This window comes from Thamnophis sirtalis, unplaced genomic scaffold (genome assembly GCF_051295495.1).
Source record: "Thamnophis sirtalis isolate CommonGarterSnake01/CBP01778 unplaced genomic scaffold, rThaSir2_p1.2 scaffold_14, whole genome shotgun sequence".
Classification (NCBI taxonomy): Eukaryota; Metazoa; Chordata; class Lepidosauria; order Squamata; family Natricidae; genus Thamnophis; species Thamnophis sirtalis.
The window spans coordinates 48419241-48439154 of NW_028261394.1; the positions used below are offsets into that span (position 1 = coordinate 48419241).

Consider the following 19914-nt stretch of genomic DNA (forward strand, 5'->3'; position numbering starts at 1 on the left):
CCGGAGCGGCGTTTCCTGACGCGCATCCCGAGGCTTTCTGACGGGCCTTCCGAGGGAGACCCGGGCTCCATTCCCCACCTGAGGCGGCCTCGGGGTCTTCGCGTACAGCCCGCAGCTGCGGCGGCTCCTTGGGAGGCGCAGTTCCTGGGGGGACGGAGCGAAAAGCCGCCGGCGGGGAGGCTCCCCTCGGCCCCTTGCGGGCTCCTGGCTGAGGGCCGGGGAGGGAGGCGCCCCTTTGCTCCGGGGACGCGGCCGAGGGAAAGGACCGCCTGAGCCCGGCCTCCCGTTGCAGGAGACAAGCGGGGGGCTGAAAGCGAGGCCAGGGGTGAGGGGTGGGAGGGGGTCCCTTGGCGGGGGCTGCAACCTCCCAGGGCGCTGAGGCCTAAGGCCGGTCGGGGGTCGTGACTGCCCCCGCGACCTCCCGAAGAAGCCAGGCCGGGGGACGGGCGGGGTGCTGGGGCGCCCCCGGAGGGTCCCAGGCGGCGGCGCAGGCTCCGGCAGGGGCGGGGCGGGTGCGCGGCGCCTTTAAGAGCGCAGCGCGGGAAAAGGGTGGGCGGGGCTTAGGCGGCCCGGGAAAAGTGGCCACATTGTAGCAGCGGCGGCCGAGATGGCGCAGCTCCGCCTGACCCGCTTCTTCCCGCAGAGCAAGGCCGGCCCGGGGCAGCCGCGGGGCGCAAAGGGGCGCAAAGGGGCGGCGGGGGAGCCCGGCCTGGAGCCGGGCGCCGACCGGGCCAGCCCCGAGCAGAAGCCGCGGCTGGTTCCGCCGGGGACTCCGCTCGGCTCCGGACCCCCGCCGGCCGGGCCGCGCAGCAGGAAGAGGCGCCGCTCGGAGCCCGAGATGGAAGCGGAGAAAGGCCAGGTCGCCCCGCATCGCCGCCCGCCCGAAGGGGGCGCCAGGAAGAGGCTCCTGATGGCCGAGGAGGAAGAGGGGGCGCCGGCGGTGAGTGGCCCCTCTTGCCCGCCCCCCGCGGCCCTTCCTGCAGGGTCCCTTCGTCGGCATCCGAGCCCCGCTCTGGGCGCAGCCATGTGAGCCCGCTCGGATTAAGCCCCCTCCCCGCGACCTGGTCCGCCTGGGGGAATTGGGGGGGGGTCTGCTTGGTCTCCACGTGTTGCTCTGAACCCGGGCTGATACTAGGTTGTGTGAACAGAAGCCCCGTGTCCTGCCAACCTGCCCAATCTCCCCTACAAGGTGGCTTCTGGGCCTCCCCTCCTGGTTTGCCCCATCTCAGCCAGGTGTTCTCGAGCCTGTGGCATCCGGGGGGGTGAACCCTGAGGGTTGACTGGCTGGGGGTCTGAGGCTCTGCTTGTGTTCCAGGTCTCTGCTTGCCCCACCGCAGCCCTGGGGTCTCCCAGCCCCTCCTCCCTGGATAAGGAAGCAAAGGAGCTGGTGAACGAGATGCTCTCGCCTGGCTTGAAGTTGGGGGGCACCTCGGTGGCCCTGGCCAGTCCGGAGGAGAAGGTGAGGGCAGGGCTGGGTGGGGAATTCTGGGAGCTGAAGTCCCCGGGGCTTAAAAGTTGCCAAAATTGGACCCTCCCCCTGCATTGCAGACTTGAACTGACCCAAGACACCAGTGCCAATCCTGCTCGCCCTCTCCCTGTGTCCTGGCCAGCCTTCCTTGCTCTTCCCCCACTTCTAAAGCAGCTCCCAACCTTCCTTTTTCCTTGGGGGGGGGGTATTTTGCAAAGCGGGCACTGCTTCATTGCTCAACCCCAGCAGACAGGGAGGAGGGGGCAGCCACCTTGCTGAGATCTCCACCTCCGGCGCAGGACGCACCCCAAAAGCAGCTCCTGGAGCTGAGGGGCCGCCTGGGCAAGATCCACAGCCTGGTGCAGAAGATCAAGGGCGGAGCTGCCAACCTGGAATCCAGCGGGGACCTAAAGAGCCGATTGAAACGGGCCCGGTTGCTGGAATCCCAGATTCGCCAGAGGAAACTCTCCCCAAAAGAGGAAAGGAAGGAGCCGGAATCCACCGCAGAGACCAGGTGGGGAAAACCGCTCTGCCCACCGCAAAGCAGAGTTGGGGGCGGTGTGTGTGTGTCTGGGTCACTGGCACGACTGGCTCACCCGAGGGCAGGTCTGATTCAGTCGGCCGGATAGAGAAGGCCAACGTTTGAAGCCCCCCTCTCCCCTCCTGGCTATAGTGAGAAGGTGCCGGCCTATCAGCGCTTCCACACCCTCGCGGAAGACGTGCCCCCCGGCCTGCTCCTGCCCTACAAGTACAAAGTCCTGGCCGAGATGTTCCGCAGCACGGACACCCTCGTGGCCATGATGTTCAACCGCCTGGAAGCGGTCACCTTTGCCAAGGTCAAGAAAGGCGTGCAGGAGATGACCCGCAAGTGAGTTTCCTTTCAGGCACTGGGTGGGAGGCTGCTGGGCACCCGGGCAAGCAGGGCTTCAGGCCGGGAGGCTCCAACCTTGGCCATTTTAAGTCTTGTGGGCTGTTGTAATATAGTTCCTTGTGTAGGTGTGGGTGCCCCATGGCCCAGTTCATACCAGGGCATGCAGAGCCACGCTGAACCACACAGGAGAAAACAAACTCCTAAAACACCATAACATCCTGATAGTTCATAACATAACATCCTGAGATGTGCCCTACCAATGACGCCCAGGATTTGACCATATATAGACAGAACTTCCCTGAGCAGTAGATTAGAAATTGTACTTTTACAGGCTGTTTTTAATCACATGCTATTGCTCCTCCTGCCTTTGTCCTATCTCAATAAAAGGGGCTCTCAGACCCCCAATCTGGGTCGTCGCTCCATCCCGAGAAAGGTCGTGTCCTGTCTTTTCTCCACATTGGCCTCATGGGCGAACCACGGGAATGTTACAGTGGGCTTCAACTCCCAGAGTTCCCCAGCCAGCCGATGGATGAGGCTTGGACACCCGTCCAGATGCAAGACTGGAGCTTTCCGTGGGGCTGACGTGAGGAGGCTTCTTCCCATCCACGCAGGGCCCGCTTTGGGCTTGGCCACGAAAGCTGATGTTGCCCCCTAAACTGCTTCCTGTCCTGTAGGCGCTTTGAGGAACGGCACCTGGGACAGATAAAGGCCGTGTACCCAGGCTCTTACGTTCTGCGCCAAGAGAGAAACATCCCTTCCTTCGGTGGACCAGGCAAGCCAGGCAGCTACCAGCTGACTATCGAACCAGGGCTGGGAACAGGTGGGTCTGGCCGGGAGGCCCCCTGCCTCGTACAGCAGCCCCCGAGGACCAAGGAAAGGTGCCATGCGTTGTGTGAGCCCCCGCCTTGGTGTTTGTCTGCAGGGGGTGGCTGGGCGTTTCCCTCCCGCAAGGAAGGTTTTTCTGCCCCAGGTACTGTCGGGAAACAAGGACCTCTGATGCCACCCCCTTCCTGGCTTCCCTAAGGCCTGTGGGGTTGGGGCTAAGATTGGAGGGGGTCACCCTGAGCATTGCCACTTGTGCGCTGATTCCTCCTCTCTCTCTCCCAGGGGAGAAGCTGACCGCATCCCGGCTGATGGAACGCCGGAGCATCTTCTCCAAGAACTTGACGGCCAGGGTCAAGGAGCACCACAAGGCAAGCACTTCCGGGGGTGGAGGGGGGGGGTAGCTTGGCCTTTCCCATGCCTTGAGACTTGTGTTTGGCCTCCCACCAGGCGTTCCTGGCTTCTCTGGACCCTCCGATGGTGATAGCGGAGGACAAGCTGACCCGCTGGCACCCTCACTTCCGGGTAGACGAAGTGCCTGACGTGGTGCCCGCTGAGCTGCCCCAGCCTCCCCACGTGGACAAGGTCACCACCGCGCAGGAGGTGCTGGCTAAGGCACAAGGCATGCTGACGCCCAAGGTACAGCCCTGGGGGGGGGGAGTGCGGAGGGGGGCAGTTTTGCCAACGGTTGAGCTGTACACACAAGCCTTTTTTTGCAAATGGTTTTTAAAAAGAGCACCTGCGTTTTCGCCTCCCCAAACAGATGGAAAAGGCGCTAGCCAATCTGGTGCTAAGGACGGCAGACAGCAGCCCCTCCAGCCCGCAACCCCCTCGCCCAGCTCTGCCCGGAACCCCCAGCAGCCTGAAGGGCGTCTCACAGTCCTTAGTAGAAAGGGTGAGTTTACCCGCCCCTCGAGCTGCTGCTAACTCAGGGCACTGCCAGCTTCCCTGCCTGAGCTCTAGCTTCTATACCTTCAACAATAGCCATAGCAGTTAGACTTATGTACCGCTTCATAGGGCTTTCAGCCCTCCTCTAAGCGGCTTACAGAGTCAGCATATCACCCGCAACAGCAATCCGGGTCCTCATTTCACCCACCTCGGAAGGATGGAAGGCTGAGTTAACCCTGAGCCGGTGAGATTTGAACTGCAGAACTGCAGTCAGCTGAAGTAGCCTGCAGTGCTGCATTTAACCACTGCGCCACCTTGGCAACTAGCTTTGTATCTCTTCCTCCTCTGGCGGTGGGAGATCACGGCCACCCCTCCTCTTAGGACCCATCTGGTGCCTGGGCACCCCCCGTTTTCCCCAATGGTGGGGACTTCCAAGACCATGGCCGCTGGGGAATTCTGGGAGTTGAAGTCCACAAGTCTTGCCAAAGTTGGGAAACCCTGCCGTGGGAACAAGTCAAAGCTGGGCACCCTCAGGGTTCTGTTGCCCAGGCACCAGATGCCCACGGCTGGAATTCCCCCGGTGGTGCCAAAGAGCGCCCCCTTACCCACCTCCTCTCTCCCCAGGTCAGGGCCAAAGAGGCTCAGAAGCTGCAGGCGCTGATGACCCGGAACCCCCAGCAGGAACAGCGCCTGGCCATGCTGGCCCGCCTGCCGGAGATGGCCCGTCTCCTGCGCAACGTCTTCGTGGCCGAGAAGAAGCAAGCCCTCTCCATGGAGGTGGCATGCCAGCGGATGATAGACAGCTACCAGGCGCTCATGCCCACGGGTAAGGCAGGCAGGCGGGTGGTGGGCGTTAGGGAAGGGAGGAGGCTGCCTGCTGCCAACTAGGCCTAGTTCCTCCGTAACCACAAAGCCCGACCGCCTTTGGTAGCCCAGATGACGCGGCAACCCCAACAGGAAAAACCGCTCCAGGGGAGCCTGGACTGAGAGTTCTCCGGCTGAGCCACAAGGCCTCTCCGGGATCTTAAAAGAGCTGTGGATTTCAACTCCCCAAAAATCCCCCGTCCGCCAGCCAGCCATCTCTTTTAAGTCCGCAAATCCACAGGTTTTGCCACCCATGCCAGAATTTGCCACCGTTGGACACCCCTGGCTTAAACCATTTAAAGTTTGAGCGGATCAGTTCCCCTAAATCAAGCACTGCGTTAGATTTAGTGCAGCAGAGATTCAGCCGGAAACGCAGACTGGAGATCTGATCTGCAGAAGAAATGCTGTCCTGCTGAATTGAGATTTCGGTCCCCCCCGCAGTGCTTCCCCCGTGAATAGCAATAGCAGTTAGACTTATATACCGCTTCATAGGGCTTTCAGCCCTCTCTAAGCGGTTTACAGAGTCAGCATATTGCCCCCAACAACAATCCGGGTCCTCATTTCACCCACCTCGGAAGGATGGAAGGCTGAGTCAACCCTGAGCCAGTGAGATTTGAACCGCCGAACTGCAGATAGCAGTCAGCTGAAGTGGCCTGCAGTACTGCACCCTAACCACTGCGCCACCTCGTCTAGACCCCCACACACCCCAGCAATGGCTTCTCTGGTGTTTGGGATGCCCCCTGCCCATCGAGGACCCTCGTCGCAATTGATGTGAATGTGGCAGGCTTCTTTACGTGACCCCTTTTCCCCTGCAGGGGAGATGGAGAAACACCTCCGCCTTTTCGCAGAGCTCCTGCCGGATTGGGTGCGCGTCCTTGCCATTCGCCAGGAGAATTACCTGAAGCTGGACAAAGCCATGGATCTCAATATCATAACCGAGAGGCTAAAGGCGAGAAAGCGGGAAGAGGAGAAACTCTGATGTATATATATATATTTGGGGGGGGGGGGGGAGATGGCCAGAAAACGGACTTCCGGGGGAAGCAACACCTTTGTTCTAGATCAGTGTTTCTCAACCTTGGCAACTTGAAGATGTCCGGACTTTAACTCCCAGAATTCCCCAGCCAGCATTCGCTGGCTGGGGAATTCTGGGAGTTAAAGTCCGGACATCTTCAAGTTGCCAAGGTTGAGAAACGCTGATCTAGATGGAAATAGGAGTGGATTTTTCTCTCCAATGGAAAACCCACAAGCTTTTTGGCAGAGCCAAAGGGGGGGAGGCATCGTTACATGATTCAACAAACCACCTTTTTAAAGGCACAAAACATTTTTGTCTCTCGGCCAGTTTGGAGAAAGTATGGCTGCTTTTCCAGGAAGGGAGGGAGGCTGGAATCCCACATCCTGTCCATGAGTCAAAGAGGAATGCTCTATTTTTTTTTTCTTTTAAAGAAAGGCTTGTTCTGTCTTGAAATGTGATTTGCATACGAAACTTGGCATTAAACTCCACTTATACTTGAAGCTGGACAAGCTCATCTCTTACCACCCCACCACCACCTTCTTCCTAAGCCCAAGGCTGGTTCCGGTGCACAAACGCTTCTAAATCGCAGACCCCCCCCCCCCCCCTCGAGCAGTTCCACTGAGGCTTTTGGCCCCCCTGGCACGCCAGACCCCTGAACAGACGACCGGGTGACCCACAGGGCCTCAAGAAACCCCACCAGGGCCAGGCACAAGAGCAGCGTGTCTTTAATAGGAAATAGTTTTACAGAAGTGTTTCTTCTTTCTACTGATTTCTGGTGTAGCAAAATAAAGAGCCTTCTAGTCACAAAATATAACTCTCCCCTTACAGGGCAGCTAGGAGAAAACACATCTTTGCCTAGTAAGGAATGCAAAGTATGCAGATGGGCACGTTCAGCCTCTTCTTCAGTAGAATTGCCAGGAACAGTCATGGGACTGAACTCAATGCCTGGGATTAAGAGTGAATTCAAATGGATTTACGGTTGGGTTGCTTCAGACCCACCCAGCAAAAGGGACTTTCTGGAGGCAGTGGGGGGCCCATCTTATTTCCCTCTAGCTTCTGGAAGGGAACATGAACGCATTGGAGATGAACACCACATCATCCTTCCTGGGAACAGACCCACACATGCTCCAGCTACATAACCAGTGGGGCTGTATTGCCAAAGTCCTTTGGCTGCCCTTGGTCCAGGTTTCAAATCGTACTTAAGGTACTACTCTGCTTGCCGCTTAAGCATGTAAGGGATCACACGGGCACTTTCTGGATTGCTCAAGGTTTTGGCCAGCATGTAGAGAAGTGGCAACCCCCCCCCCCAACCCCTCCTTGGGAAATTCAAGATTGGGAATATTGGATGGTGGATGGAGCCGAGTTGCGGGGAGGACTGGCCCAAGGAATCAGTGGTATTGCAAGAGTGAGTAGAGGGGGAAGGGCTTCACGGCCTCTACACCTTTGAGGAAGGACAGCTCGATGAGCACCAGGCAATCCAGGATGTCGGCCTGCAGCTTTGTCATCAGCTCACAGGCGGCTCGCATGGTACCTGGGAGGGAAGGAGAAGAGCTGTTAGGGCAGCCAAAGAGGTTGATGGGAAAATGTTGCCATAAATTTAGGTCTCGCCTTCCAAGAGAGTGAGGTCTCTCGTAGTACCATATTTCTAAGCTCTCTTGTAGTAAAATATATAAGGATGTCTCGAGGAAGCTGCTTCTGCTTTGCCAGCCAAGAATTAACGCGATAAGCTTTGTCGATTTGCCAGTCAAGGTTGGTCCCTAAATTTAGGTCTCGCCTTCCAAGAGAGAGAGGTCTCTCTCCGTTCCCAGGTCAGCACCTTTGCCACGCTACCACTCTGGATGCCAACTATGATGGCCGCGTGGCCTCTGGATGAGGTGCCGTCCTGGATGGGACTTGAAGGAATGGATCCTGCCCCACTTGTGGCCTTGCAACTGGCAGAGATGGTGGCCATATGGGGCTGGAGGTGCTAACCTCCCATTTGATCCTTCACAGTTCTTAGCACCAGAAACAATATTGTGGCTGAACACACTTTGTGCTAAGAGCAGCTTCTTATTTTCTGCTATAAAAAATGGAACTTTTAAAAAGGACGTTGCAATTGCCCTGCCAAACCACAGCCTGAGTTCATCGCCCCCACCTCTTCTTCCTTTACAACTGAGTTCACTTGTGCCCTCCTGGGAATTCCCCGAATTTCCTCCCTGCCCCACCACAGGGTACAGCATGTCCCACAGCAGGAGAAGTTGCGAAGTGTCTCGAAACAATTCAGAAGTTGCAAGAGTTGTTCTGGTGTCGCAAGAAGCCACCAATCAATTACCTCCCGTTGCCAGCAGATCGTCCACTATGATGACTTTCTGTCCGGGCTCCACTGTGTCCTTCTGGACTTCCAATTCCGCCTGCAGGAAGGAGGGGGAACAAACGGCCTTTCACCCTAATCCCACAGGTTGCCCTTGGCAGGTCAGCCAAAAAGCCACCAACAGAGTTGGAAGGGACCTTGGAGGCCTTCTAGTCCAACCCCCTTCACAAGCAAAGAGACCTTATACCATTTCAGACAAATGGTCGTCTCATCTCTTCTTAAAAACCTCCAGTGTTTGGTGCAACTTTGCTGGAGCTGCACAAACTCACCTTCCCATATTCCAGTGCGTAGGAGATGGATTCGGTGGCTCCCGGGGAGCTTCCCTTTCTTACGGATGAGCAGGAATCCAACCCCCAGCCTCTGAGCCAAAACTGGGCCAAAGAGGAAGCCGCGGGAATCGAGGCCTGGCAGAAGACAGCGAGGAAAGGGGTCAGCCCTTCAGAGGGCAAGTCCATCAGGAGGGGCAGGAGGGCGTCTTGGCAAGCAGCAGGTGAGGAAACACACCTGTGCCCGAGTTCAAGGAAGCCGCCATTAAAACTTGGCACAATTGGGAGGAAGCGAAGTTCAGAAAGTTTTCCAAGGAAGATCGAAACAGGAGAAGGCAACAAAAGCGAAGACACGAAGAAGCTCTTAGGACAGTGTTTCTCAACCTTGGAGACTTGAAGTCCTGTGGATTTCAACTCCCAGAATCCCCCAGCCAGCAGAGCTGGCTGGGGGATTCTGGGAGTTGAAGTCCACAGGACTTCAAGTCCCCAAGGTTGAGAAACACTGTCTTAGGACTTTTGGGGAAATAGCTGTCACCAAATTGCAGGAAGAGGGGAGAGTTGCTGGCAGGGTTCAGGTCCTGGGCTCCTTCCAGAGGGCTGGAGGGGCCTGGGTCTTTATCCTATTGCATCCCACCCAAAGCTACACAACGGAGGAGGCTCTCTCTCTCTCTGTGTCTCACCTGCAATGTAGTCGATATCCTTGTGGGAGGCCCTGATGTGGGATTCCAGCAGGTCGATGGCCGCTTTGAACGCCACGGGGTCCTTCAACATAGGGCTGATGTCCCTGGGGGAGGGGGGGGGGGGGAGAAGGAAAGGATGGGGAGGGCCGCCACAAGGCTGGAAAGGCCCCCTTCTTCGGTCCACTTCAAGGGGGGTGGGGCAGGGGAAGCCTGGCTTGATCCTGCTTGCCTTTCCAATGTGGGAAAGGGTGGGGGGGGGGGCAGAGTAGCCTGCAGTGGTTAAATGCAGCACTGCAGGCTACTGCTAGATCAGCAGGTCAGCGGTTCAAATCTCACCGGCTCAGGGTTGACTCAGCCTTCCATCCTTCCGAGGTGGGTGAAATGAGGACCCGGATTGATGGGGGCAATATGCTGACTCTCTGTAAACCGCTTAGAGAGGCCTGAAAGGCCTATGAAGCGGTATATAAGTCTACTGCTATTGCTATTATATTGCTATTGCTATTCTAGGAGTCCCTTTCACGCCCCCACCCCGTTTGGCCTCCCTGAAAATGGGAGCTCTGGACGGGGCCGTCGAGCCGGCAAGAGGCTCGGGGAAGGGCGATCGAGAGACCCATAATCCCCTCCAACAAGCGCCTTCTTCCCGCGGAGGCTCCTCCTTTCCCCCCTCCTGGCTTCTCCTGCGCGGGGAAGAGCTCGGGGCTGCGGCCAGGTAAGGAAGGCAGAGCCCGCCGCCGCAGAGCCGTGGAGAGGAGCGGGGGGGATTCCCGGGTCCCTCGGGGAGGCGGCGGGGGAGTCCCGCGTTCGGATCCCGCCCAGGGCGCCTTCCACGAGGGCAGCCTCCTTTCTTGCTCGCCTGATTCCCGCACGGCGGGGCCGGGCAAAGGGCGCTCGGGCGGCTTCTTGGCTTCTGCCCCGAAGGGCAGCGAAGGGGGCGCCCCGCTCCCGGCCCGCGTGGCTCTCCCGGGCGCTTACCGGAACAGGACGCCGGGCGAGGGGAAGTCCGGGAAATCCCGGATCCGCTGGCGGATCAAGCGCCGCTTCTGCTCGTCCTCGGAGCTCATGGCGAAAAGGGCTGCTCCTTTCTCCGGAGGAAGAACTGGCATGCGCGGGGAGGAACCACTGCGCCGGAGCGGGGGAAGCAGGGAAGGGCTACCGGGACACTCAGCGGTGCCCGCCGGCGCCTCCCCCTTGCAGGACAGGGGTGGGCCGTTCCGGGAAGCCGCCACGCCTCCCGCGGCTGTGCCAAGGTGCGCGCAAGGTCCCAGGTGGGCTCGGTTCTCCTCCTCCTCCTCCTCCCCTTTTCCCCTCGCAGGCGGGGCACAAGAGCGGCTGAGCAAAGGGACCCCCCAACCCCCGCCCGCCCCACGCAGAGGTTTTGCAACTTTTGCTCCTTTTGGAGGAGAAGCGAAACGTTTCCAAAGAAGGGAAAGTAAGAGAGCCCAGTTGCCTCTCCAAAGAAAGCCCCTTTGGGACAACCTGGAGGATGAAGAGCCTCCCATGGATGCAGCCTTTGCTCCCATCCCCGAGGGAGCCTTGGGGCACGGACATCCAAAGTCCCGGTGTCAGGCTCTTGCTTCGGCTGCCATTGAAACGGGGAGGGGGGGGCATGGTATTTGGGAGGGGAATCATGATATGCTGGAGGAAGATTCTAGACCAGTGTTTCTCAACCTTGGCAACTTGAAGATGTCCGGACTTCAACTCCCAGAATTCCCCAGCCAGCGAATGCTGGCTGGGGAATTCTGGGAGTTGAAGTCCGGACATGGAAACGGGGAGGGAGGGGACATGGTATTTGGGAGGGGACTCATGATATGCTGGAGGAAGATTCTAGACCAGTGTTTCTCAACCTTGGCCACTTGAAGATGTCCGGACTTCAACTCCCAGAATTCCCCAGCCAGCGAATGCTGGCTGGGGAATTCTGGGAGTTGAAGTCCGGACATCTTCAAGTTCCCAAGGTTGAGAAACACTGGTCTAGACACTGTCCTAACCACCTTACTGCGCATGTGGAGGAAGGGAGTTTCCCGCCAAGGTTAACTCTCCGGCATTCCATCCTGGTGATGCCTTTTGAAGTTATCTCCCACCTGACAGTTGGGTGCATTATAATTGGACTATGGACTGGGGTGCCAAGGGGAGGGGATTGAATTATACATGATATTATTCGCTTTCGCGCCTAGTTAACCAGATTCAGCTTAGCTTGGCTACTGTCCGTTTATAATTAGTAAAAGTACACTTGATTTCAGACAAATGGAGTTGAGTGGTTTCTTTCCTGATTACTAAATGAAGGTCGCAGCTGACACCCGGTCTCAAAGGCCTCCTAACAACATCCATTGCTTTATTTTGGCAAAGGATTTCCCCAAAAAAGGAGACGACCACGGACCGCTCATATATATAACCAGCCTTCATTTCTTACAAATGCTCAGCAGTATTAAAAAATTGGCCTCAACAGATATAAAACTGATTCGTTTAAAAAAAAACAAACCACAGTAGCAGAAGCTCCTTCATGTAAGGATTTGGCTCTTCCTGAAAAGCAGGTGGTCCTCACTGGAGAGCACCTGAGTCTTGAAAAGGCTTTGGCTGATCCTGAGACGGATCCAAAAGGGGGCAAATCTCTTCCCCTGCAGCCCATTCCCTCCCTGCAAGAGGATCAAGCGGGGTTTTTTCCCCCCATTTCCGGAGAGGTTCATTTCAGAGAGATTAAAACCGTCCCAATGCAAAGAAGAAGACCCCCCTGTGCCAAAGCGACCCCTCTTGAGATGATTCTTGGGATGGATTCTTCTGAACAAGCAGCAGCAGCAGCCGGAGTCACCTTCTCACAGGAGGGGGGTGCACAACAGTTGCCGGAGAGTGGATTGCCAAGGCCTCAGTGTGGCCAAAAGCATTTCTTTGGGTCAGGAGGGGGGGCTTTCAAACACTTCCCCAGCTTCTCACAGCCTGGAGGAGCCCAGTTCTGGAAGACAGACAGACAGACAGAAAGAGTGTGTGTGAGTCAGCCCTCATCACACAAACAAGGATTCTTGTGCCAGGGTGACGCCAGTCCTGGATCCCTCGGCTTCCCCAAAAGTGGCACCCTTGGAAGTGGAGCTGAAACCCTTGCAAAGCCAGTGTGGGTCTTGGTCCTGTGACTGAGATGCAGTGGCTCCCCTTCCCCACCTTAAGAGCCCTTGCCCCACCCCCACCCCAACTCCCCACAACTCCTATGCTGCAGCTTTCGCAGGGGAAATGCCACAAACATCAGTGCTGGTTGTGGCTGATGGATCAGCCCACTGGATGAGAAACAGCCATGCCGGGTACCCCTCAGGCGTTCAGCACAGGCCAAACTAGAGAGGGTGGAGCTCTAAGGCCTCCCCGTCCCCAGGATGTCAATGAACCAAGAAAGGAGGCCAAGAAAGCCACTGAAAATTCGAAATAGACTGGGCAGCCATTGGACGGTGTAGGACACCCTACCTCGAGCAGGGGATTGGACTAGAAGACCTCTGAGGGCCCTGCCAGCCCTAGGATCCCATGCTGTGTGTTCTGTTGTGTAGTCTTTTGCACAGTGGGGTTCTTCCTTTTGGGCTCGAAGATGCACCTTTTGTCACTCGAGGCCCTTGGCCGATGCTCCGCAATGGTTTAGCACGGGCAGATTTGCGGAGCTGCTGCCAGGAGCCTCGGGAGGCCAGGAGGGGTGAGGCCGATAAGAACATTTGTGCTTTAATGAGCAGTTTGATGGATTAGTCTGGCCACTGATGGATTAGAAGGCATTTACATAGCGACACTGAAGGGGGGGGAGAACCAGCCATGGTCCCCCAGAGGCTTGCTGGAATTGGCTCAAATTGGGCAGAGGAGAGGCAGTGTCAGGAGGGAGAGAAGGCTCTTCAGGCGCCCAAGGAGGGACCGTCCCTTCCTGGAGGGTGGGCAGGGGGGAGAGGAGAAGGGTCGGGAGAGGGTAGCCAACCGCTGGAGTGATGGGGGTGGGCTGCGTGTGCCGTGTGCCAAGGCTAAAAAAACATGGAAGTCTTTCCGGCCATTCAGGAGGAGGAAGAGAAGGCTTTGCCCAAGCCAGCTGCCAACCGTGGGCACTAGGAGAGAGAAACCATCCAGGCAAAAATCCTTTGCTCCTTCTGAGTCTCCTTTCCTCTTTCTTCAGAGCAAACCCTTTGTGAAGCAGCCCCTTCCCCTTCAAAACTCATCTGGACAAAGATGCAGAGCCAACTTCCCCCACATCGGCTAATGAGAACCAGCCCCGGACGGCCGGTCAGCCCATCGGCTGTCCCCACTTCTCTGCCAACCTGTGCCATCTTCCTCTTCTCTTCCTTGCCCGCTGGTAAAGGCTGCCCCACCCACTTCCACCTGCTACCGAGCGTTTACAGCGCCTTCTCCCTGCACAGCTCCAACTTTCCCTTTCTCATCCACCCATGGACGAATCTGGCCGTCAGTCGCCGAAGGGCCATCCTCGCCCACTCCGTCCTGCTGGCCTTCCTTTCAGGGGTTTCGCTGAGGAGAGTCTGCCTGCCTGCCTGCCTGCCTACCTGGCCCAGCCCCTTCCCGGAGCTCTGAATTCTGCATGGCTGACACCAGGGGGCAATGATGCCCAACCAGAAGAGCAGGAGGCCCTGGGAAGCCCATCAGCTTTCAAAGCCCACTTTCCAATGCTAAGGGAGGAAGTGAAGCCGTGGGGCAGAAGGCATTCATTCTCATCCCATGAAGCTCAGCCACTCGAGAGGCTCGCAGGGGAGCCTCCTGTGCCGCAAAAGCTGCCTCCCTGTTGTGGTTTTGATTCAGGTTATGTAAAGCAAGCCATTGTGGCTTCTAAACTATGGCTTGTGGCTCAGGCCAACGTGAACCCAGGGAATTGTGGTTTATTGATTAAGAGGTCATTCCATAGACCTTGGCTTAGGGCCCTGGATGAACTAGAACTGCTGCAGAGGCCCGCTCTCTTCCCATCTCGGGCACCCTCAAACAACAGCCCTGTTGTAATATAGTTGCAGAGCCCCCCAGACACTCCCTCCCCAGCCCCCCCCCCCCCATCTTCCCTGTCCTAGAAGAGGGAGGTGAGCCAGGGGTGGAAAATCAGCTCGGCTTGTTGTAATATAGTTCCTTGTCTAGGTGTGTGTCCCCCATGGCCCAGTTCATAACGGGGCATGCAGAGCCACGCTGAACCACACAGGAGAAAACAAACTCCTAAAACCCCATAACATCCTGATAGTTCATAACATAACATCCTGAGATGTGCCCTACCAATGACGCCCAGGATTTGACCATATATAGACAGAACTTCCCTGAGCAGTAGATTAGAAATTGTACTTTTACAGGCTGTTTTTAACCACATGCTATTGCTCCTCCTGCCTTTGTCCTATCTCAATAAAAGGGGCTCTCAGACCCCCAATCTGGGTCGCTCCATCCCGAGAAAGATCGTCTCCTGTCTTTTCTCACCATTGGCCTCATGGGCGAACCACGGGAACGTTACACAGCCCGCCAACGCCAAGCCTTACCATGACTGCCCTGTCGCAGACGTTCAGCTGAGGCTGCCCCGGGACCAGCGTGGCCTTGTGCTCTTGGACGACGGGAGAGACTCTTTCCAAAACAAACTGGTATTCGGCGCTGGAGAAGCTGAAATGGAACCACACAGCCGTCACGCAGCCCCAAAGGAACCTGCTGTTACTCCCAACCGTTTCCTAAGCCGTAGGTTGGTTGAGGACACGCCAGCCAGTCAACCCAGCCAACTGAAGCTTTGTAGAATCCCAGAACCGGATGGGTCCATTTGAGCCCATCCAGTCTGACCTCTTGTTCAACGCAAGAATCCCAATGAAGGCAACCCCCCGCAGGTGACTGTCTGGTATCTTCCCAAACCCCTCGAGGGAAGGGGAACTTCGCTCCTCCCAGGGGATCAGGGTACGTGTCCCAGGTTTCTAAAAGTCCAAAGTGTTTCTCATCAATTGCTTCCTGATCCTTTCCAGTTAAGGGTCTCAGAGGCTGAAACGGGAAGACTTCTGCCTCTAGAGCAGACCCCCTCCCACTCCCCGGTCCCTAACAGAGCTGTGGCTCTTGGGGGTGATCAACAACCCCACCCCCACCCCCATAGGAGAAAGTTCCCATCACTGGAAGAGAACTCTAACTGCCAATTACCTCCACTAGACCAATTAGATCCCACAGACTAGGCCTCCTCCGAATTCCATCCGCCGGCCAGTGTCGACTGGCGACTACCCGGAGGAGAGCCTTCTCTGTGGCTGCTCCAACCCTCTGGAATGAACTCCCCGTGGAGATTCGAACCCTCACCACCCTCCAGGCCTTCCGCAAAGCCCTTAAAACCTGGCTGTTCCGACAGGCCTGGGGCTAAAGATTCGCTGCCCCTATTTCGAATGGTATGATTGTTGTGCTTTTTAACTATGTATTGTTTTGTGTTCTTGCTAAACTGTTTGTATCCCCCTCCTTCCCTTTTTGAGTTGTGAGCCGCCCTGAGTCCCCTTAGGGAAAAGGGCGGCATACAAATGAAATAAAACTCTAAACTCAAACTCAACTCCCGTTGCACTAACTGCTCTAGGCAGAGGGAAGGGAGTTGGTTGCTGGGGTTTTGGCCCCTACCTTAAGGAGCAGCCCCTCCCTCCTCTTGGCCCCCTTATTTTTATCAGGATTATAAACATTGGCAGGTATTTGTTTAAGTGGATTAATGGCGGTGTTCTTTCAAGCACATCTTAGGGCTGAAACTCAGCAATCTCATTCTGTCTGTCATATTAAAAGTCCCCGCGGGAACAAACAAGTGCAAATCACATTCAAACCGTGGCCCACTCAGGCTTCCTTTCCGCTTCCTGTCCGAGCTCACGCTGGTGCCCAGCTGTCTTCCTCCTCCAAGATCAACCGCACTCACAAGCCTGGGGGGCGTCTCGTGGCAGCCCTTTTCGCAAACGCCAATCAATAGCATCCTCTTGGGCAACACTCCCGTGCCCCAAAGGAAGTGTGTGATGTGTGTCTCATTGCTTGCAATCAAGCTGACGGGGGGGGCGGGGGGAGCTGGACCACCACCCTGAGCAAGGAGGAAGGAAGCTGGCAAAGGGAAGTTGCCCGGCTGGTGTATCTGATCTTGCTTGCTCAGCTAGGAAGTCAAGCTTTAAGGCAGTGTTTCTCAACCTTGGCCACTTGAAGATGTCCGGACTTCAACTCCCAGAATTCCCCTGGCTGGGGAATTCTGGGAGTTGAAGTCCGGCCATCTTCAAGTGGCCACGGTTGAGAAACACTGCTTTAAGGGATCTACCTTGGGGTTTGGAATGGCGACCGGGCTTTTTCGCTCCACATTAATTCTGGCGAAAAAGCACCGAGAAGCCTCCAAACGGACCGCAAAAACAGCTGAAAACAGTTCCTGGGAGAGCTCAAGAGCTCCGGAATCCATAGGACTTGCTGAAATCCGGAGGCTCGCATTTTTACTATAGCGGCAGCCCGGGCTACCCAGCTGTGCGAGGACTGCGGCGACGGCGGCGCGCGGCGGTGAGAGCGGCGCGTGGGCGTTCGGAGCCTCCTCTACCACCTTACCATCTCTGGTCTTTTTCGGAAGCCCCTGGTGCTGCTGGTGAGCCCCCCTGGCCGATTACCCGCTGGCCCCCGGCCCTATCAGTCATCCAGAGCAGCGGAACAGCGGCTGCTGAGCTTAGAAGAAAAACGTGGAGGAAAGCATGGAGGAAATGGCGGAGCTAAACAGCTGACTCACAGCATTACATTCTTACATCCTACATCCTCCTTTCCGGCCAGCTTGCTGACTATGCTGGAACTGAGTGGTGGTGACTGTGTCTGTGAGTCTTGGTGACTAGTGAGTGACTAGTGAGCTAAGAGGGGTGAACTTTTTAACTCAGTCTACTTTAAAGAAGGGGGCTGTCGGAAGCTGTTGGAGGCTGCACTGAATCTACAGATTGAATGGTCGTGCTGGCTACTACCCTAGACGCCCCCCCCCCCTCGGATCTACCTCTGCTCACTTTACTATCTGTTACCTAATTTATTATTTATCATCTGCTGTTGCTATTTATTATCGTTGTAGCCCCTTCCGGACCTTGCTCCCTGCTCACTTAATTATTAAGAGGAGTAGGACTGTGGCCAACTGGCAAGGAGCAATAGAGGATGGCGACAGCAGGGACAAGGACTGAGCCCCGAAAATACCAGCAACTTTCCTTCCATTTACAAGAGCGGTGCAAGTTAGCCTCGAACTCTGGCCTCCTACATTGGGGCCCTTATATATCTTTGAGAAAGAGACTTTCGAATATACAGCCCGCTAACCTCCACCAGCGGGGCAAGACTATATGGGAACCGTCTACGAACTCTGGAGCTTTATACTCAATTTTGTTTGTCTACACCCACCTTATATACTATGTACTTTTGACTTGGTGGCTAAGGACATCTCCCCAGGACATAAGAAGGGAGAGGAGCAGACCATCGCTTCCTCCACTGTTTCCGTATCATCATAGATTATAACTGCGCAATTTTAAATAGAATGTTGAGAGCATGGGAGTTGCTTGGAATTGAATGAATGGCCCACTTTTAGTAATTGTTACCTTGTATTTTATATGTTTTAAATTCTTACGTGGGATTTGTTAGAGTGGATAAATGAGAATGCTTGACTCGGAGGACCTGCTGGGGAAGGCGGGAGGAACCGGGGTGGTTGGGGGGGCCATGGACATGGGAGTGGGTCGGAGCATAGCGGTCGTGACAGGGAGAGGCAGATACGGCGGGGACCTTAGGGCTGGCCATTACCGGGGAAGGAGGGTTCGCTACATTACAGAGATCCCTCCTTCCGGCCCTAGGAGTCCCACTCCAAGACCAGATGGCGCGAGTAGTCAGGACCCTGGTCTCAGGCTGTTGTCGCTAAATGCCAGGTCTGTTGTCCACAAAGCTCCCCTCGTCTGGGACTTAATTGTTGACGAGAGGGCAGACCTGGCATGTATTACTGAAACCTGGCTGGGCACAGAAGGAGGAGTCCCCCTTGTAGAGATGTGCCCAGAGGGATTTCAGGTGCTTCATCAGCCGAGAGCCCAGGGAAGGGGTGGCGGTGTGGCTATTGTAATCCGGGAGTCTCTGTTACCTCGTAGGGTCCCTGCTCCGGAGCTTGTCGGGTGTGAGTCTCTGCTGATAAAGTTGGACCTCAAGGGTCAAGTGGGTTTGCTGCTAACGTACCTGCCTCCCAACTGCGTTGCAGCATCCCTCCCCTCACTCCTCGAGTCAGTAGCCGAGCTGGCAGTTGAGTTCCCCAGGCTTATAGTTCTGGGGGATTTCAACTTGCCATCGCTCGGTGAACGCTCTGATGGGGCGCAGGAGTTCATGGCTTCCATGACAGCCATGGGCTTGACCCAAGTAATTCGGGGCCCAACCCATGCAGCGGGTCACATGCTCGACCTCGTATTTCTCTCGGAGCAGTGGATGTGTGATCTTGGTCTGAGGGGTAATGAGATCATACCCCTGTCGTGGTCAGACCATTACCTACTGAGGCTTGACTTCCGGAGGCCAAACCCCCACCGTAGGGAGGAGGAACCGACCAGGTGGTTCCGCCCCAGGCGACTTATGGACCCTTTGAGGTTCCAGACGGAGCTTGGGGTTATTCCTGATACCCTCGCCCACAGTTCGGCGGAGACTCTGGCTGCCGCCTGGCATTCGGCGGCGTCGGAGTCTCTCGACCGGATTGCGCCACTACGGCCCCTCCGGGTCAGTGGATCCCGGAGAGCTCCCTGGTTTACCGAGGAACTCCGGGAGAAGAAACGCCGGAGGAGATGCCTAGAGCACCAGTGGAGGTCCGATAGGTCCGAGGCAAACCGAGCACTCTTAACTACCTGCACCAAGGACTATGTCCGAGCATTAAGAACTGCAAAAAGATCATATATTTCTTCCTTGGTTGCGTCCGCCGAGTCACGCCCAGCCGCCCTGTTCAGGATAACCCGCTCCCTCCTTAATAGGAGGGATGCGGGAGACCCCTTGCAGGGTAGGGCTGAGGATTATGCTCAATTCTTGGCGGACAAAGTAGCTCGGTTTCGATCGGACTTGGACTCCACCGCAGTAGATCCAGCTGAGACACAGGAGGATCATTTGCCACATCAGTTCTGGGTTGAGTTCCAGGAAGTTGCCTCTGGGGATGTGGACAAGGCCATCCGAGCTGTAAGTGCCTCCACTTGTATTCTGGACCCGTGTCCCTCCTGGCTGGTGGCTAACAGCAGGGAGGTGACACATGGCTGGATCCAGGCGGTTGTCACCGCCTCCCTTCGGGAGGGGCACTTCCCCGCCGTACTCAAAACGGCGGTGGTGAGACCCCTCCTAAAGAAACCATCGTTAGATCCAGCCATCTTAAACAACTTTCGTCCTGTCTCCAACCTTCCCTTTATCGGGAAGGTTGTTGAGAAGGTGGTGGCCTTTCAGCTTCGACGGGCCTTGGAGGAAGCTAGCTATCTTGACCCCTTCCAGTCCGGCTTCAGACCCGGTTACAGCACAGAAACCGCTTTGGTCGCATTGACCGATGATCTCTGGAGGGCCAGAGATGGAGGCTATGCGTCCATCCTGGTTCTCCTTGACCTCTCAGCGGCTTTCGATACCATCGACCATGGTATCCTTCTGCGACGACTGCGGGAGGTGGGAGTGGGAGGCACTGTTTTGCGGTGGTTCTCCTCCTACCTCTCGGACAGGTCGCAGTCGGTGTTAGTGGGGGGGCAGAGATCGTCCCTGAGGCCCCTAACATGTGGAGTACCTCAGGGTT

The 19914-nt window shown here is 56.4% G+C and overlaps 3 protein-coding genes across 4 annotated transcripts in view; 1 reads left to right on the forward strand and 2 right to left on the reverse strand.

Moving 5' to 3' along the window:
• The first annotated feature begins 587 nt into the window (after positions 1-587).
• On the forward strand, positions 588-5892 carry CDT1 (chromatin licensing and DNA replication factor 1). The gene is made up of 10 exons (XM_087728933.1): positions 588-940; positions 1316-1459; positions 1768-1982; positions 2142-2336; positions 3014-3159; positions 3447-3532; positions 3612-3800; positions 3925-4056; positions 4674-4875; positions 5729-5892. The coding sequence occupies exons 1-10, from the start codon at positions 608-610 to the stop codon at positions 5890-5892; spliced, it is 1806 nt and encodes a 601-aa protein (XP_087585059.1). The 5' UTR covers positions 588-607.
• Positions 5893-6634: 742 nt separating this feature from the next.
• Positions 6635-10353, reverse strand: APRT (adenine phosphoribosyltransferase). Its single transcript, XM_087728731.1, is given in 6 exon segments — positions 6635-7456; positions 8237-8315; positions 8545-8580; positions 8582-8679; positions 9222-9325; positions 10194-10353. Coding segments are annotated over 6 exon segments (591 nt in total). The 5' UTR covers positions 10325-10353; the 3' UTR covers positions 6635-7313.
• Positions 10354-11598: 1245 nt separating this feature from the next.
• GALNS (galactosamine (N-acetyl)-6-sulfatase) overlaps positions 11599-19914 on the reverse strand; it is a 45791-nt gene continuing 37475 nt past the window's right edge. Inside the window, exons 13-14 of one of the 2 annotated variants that reach the window (XM_087728516.1) lie at positions 14690-14807; positions 11599-12165 (exon numbers count right to left, since the gene is read on the reverse strand). In XM_087728516.1, coding sequence (XP_087584642.1) covers positions 12079-12165; positions 14690-14807 — 205 coding nt within the window. In that variant the 3' untranslated portion in view covers positions 11599-12078. The remainder of the gene's footprint in view (positions 12166-14689; positions 14808-19914) is intronic. The other variant, XM_087728517.1, reaches the window with a different exon arrangement.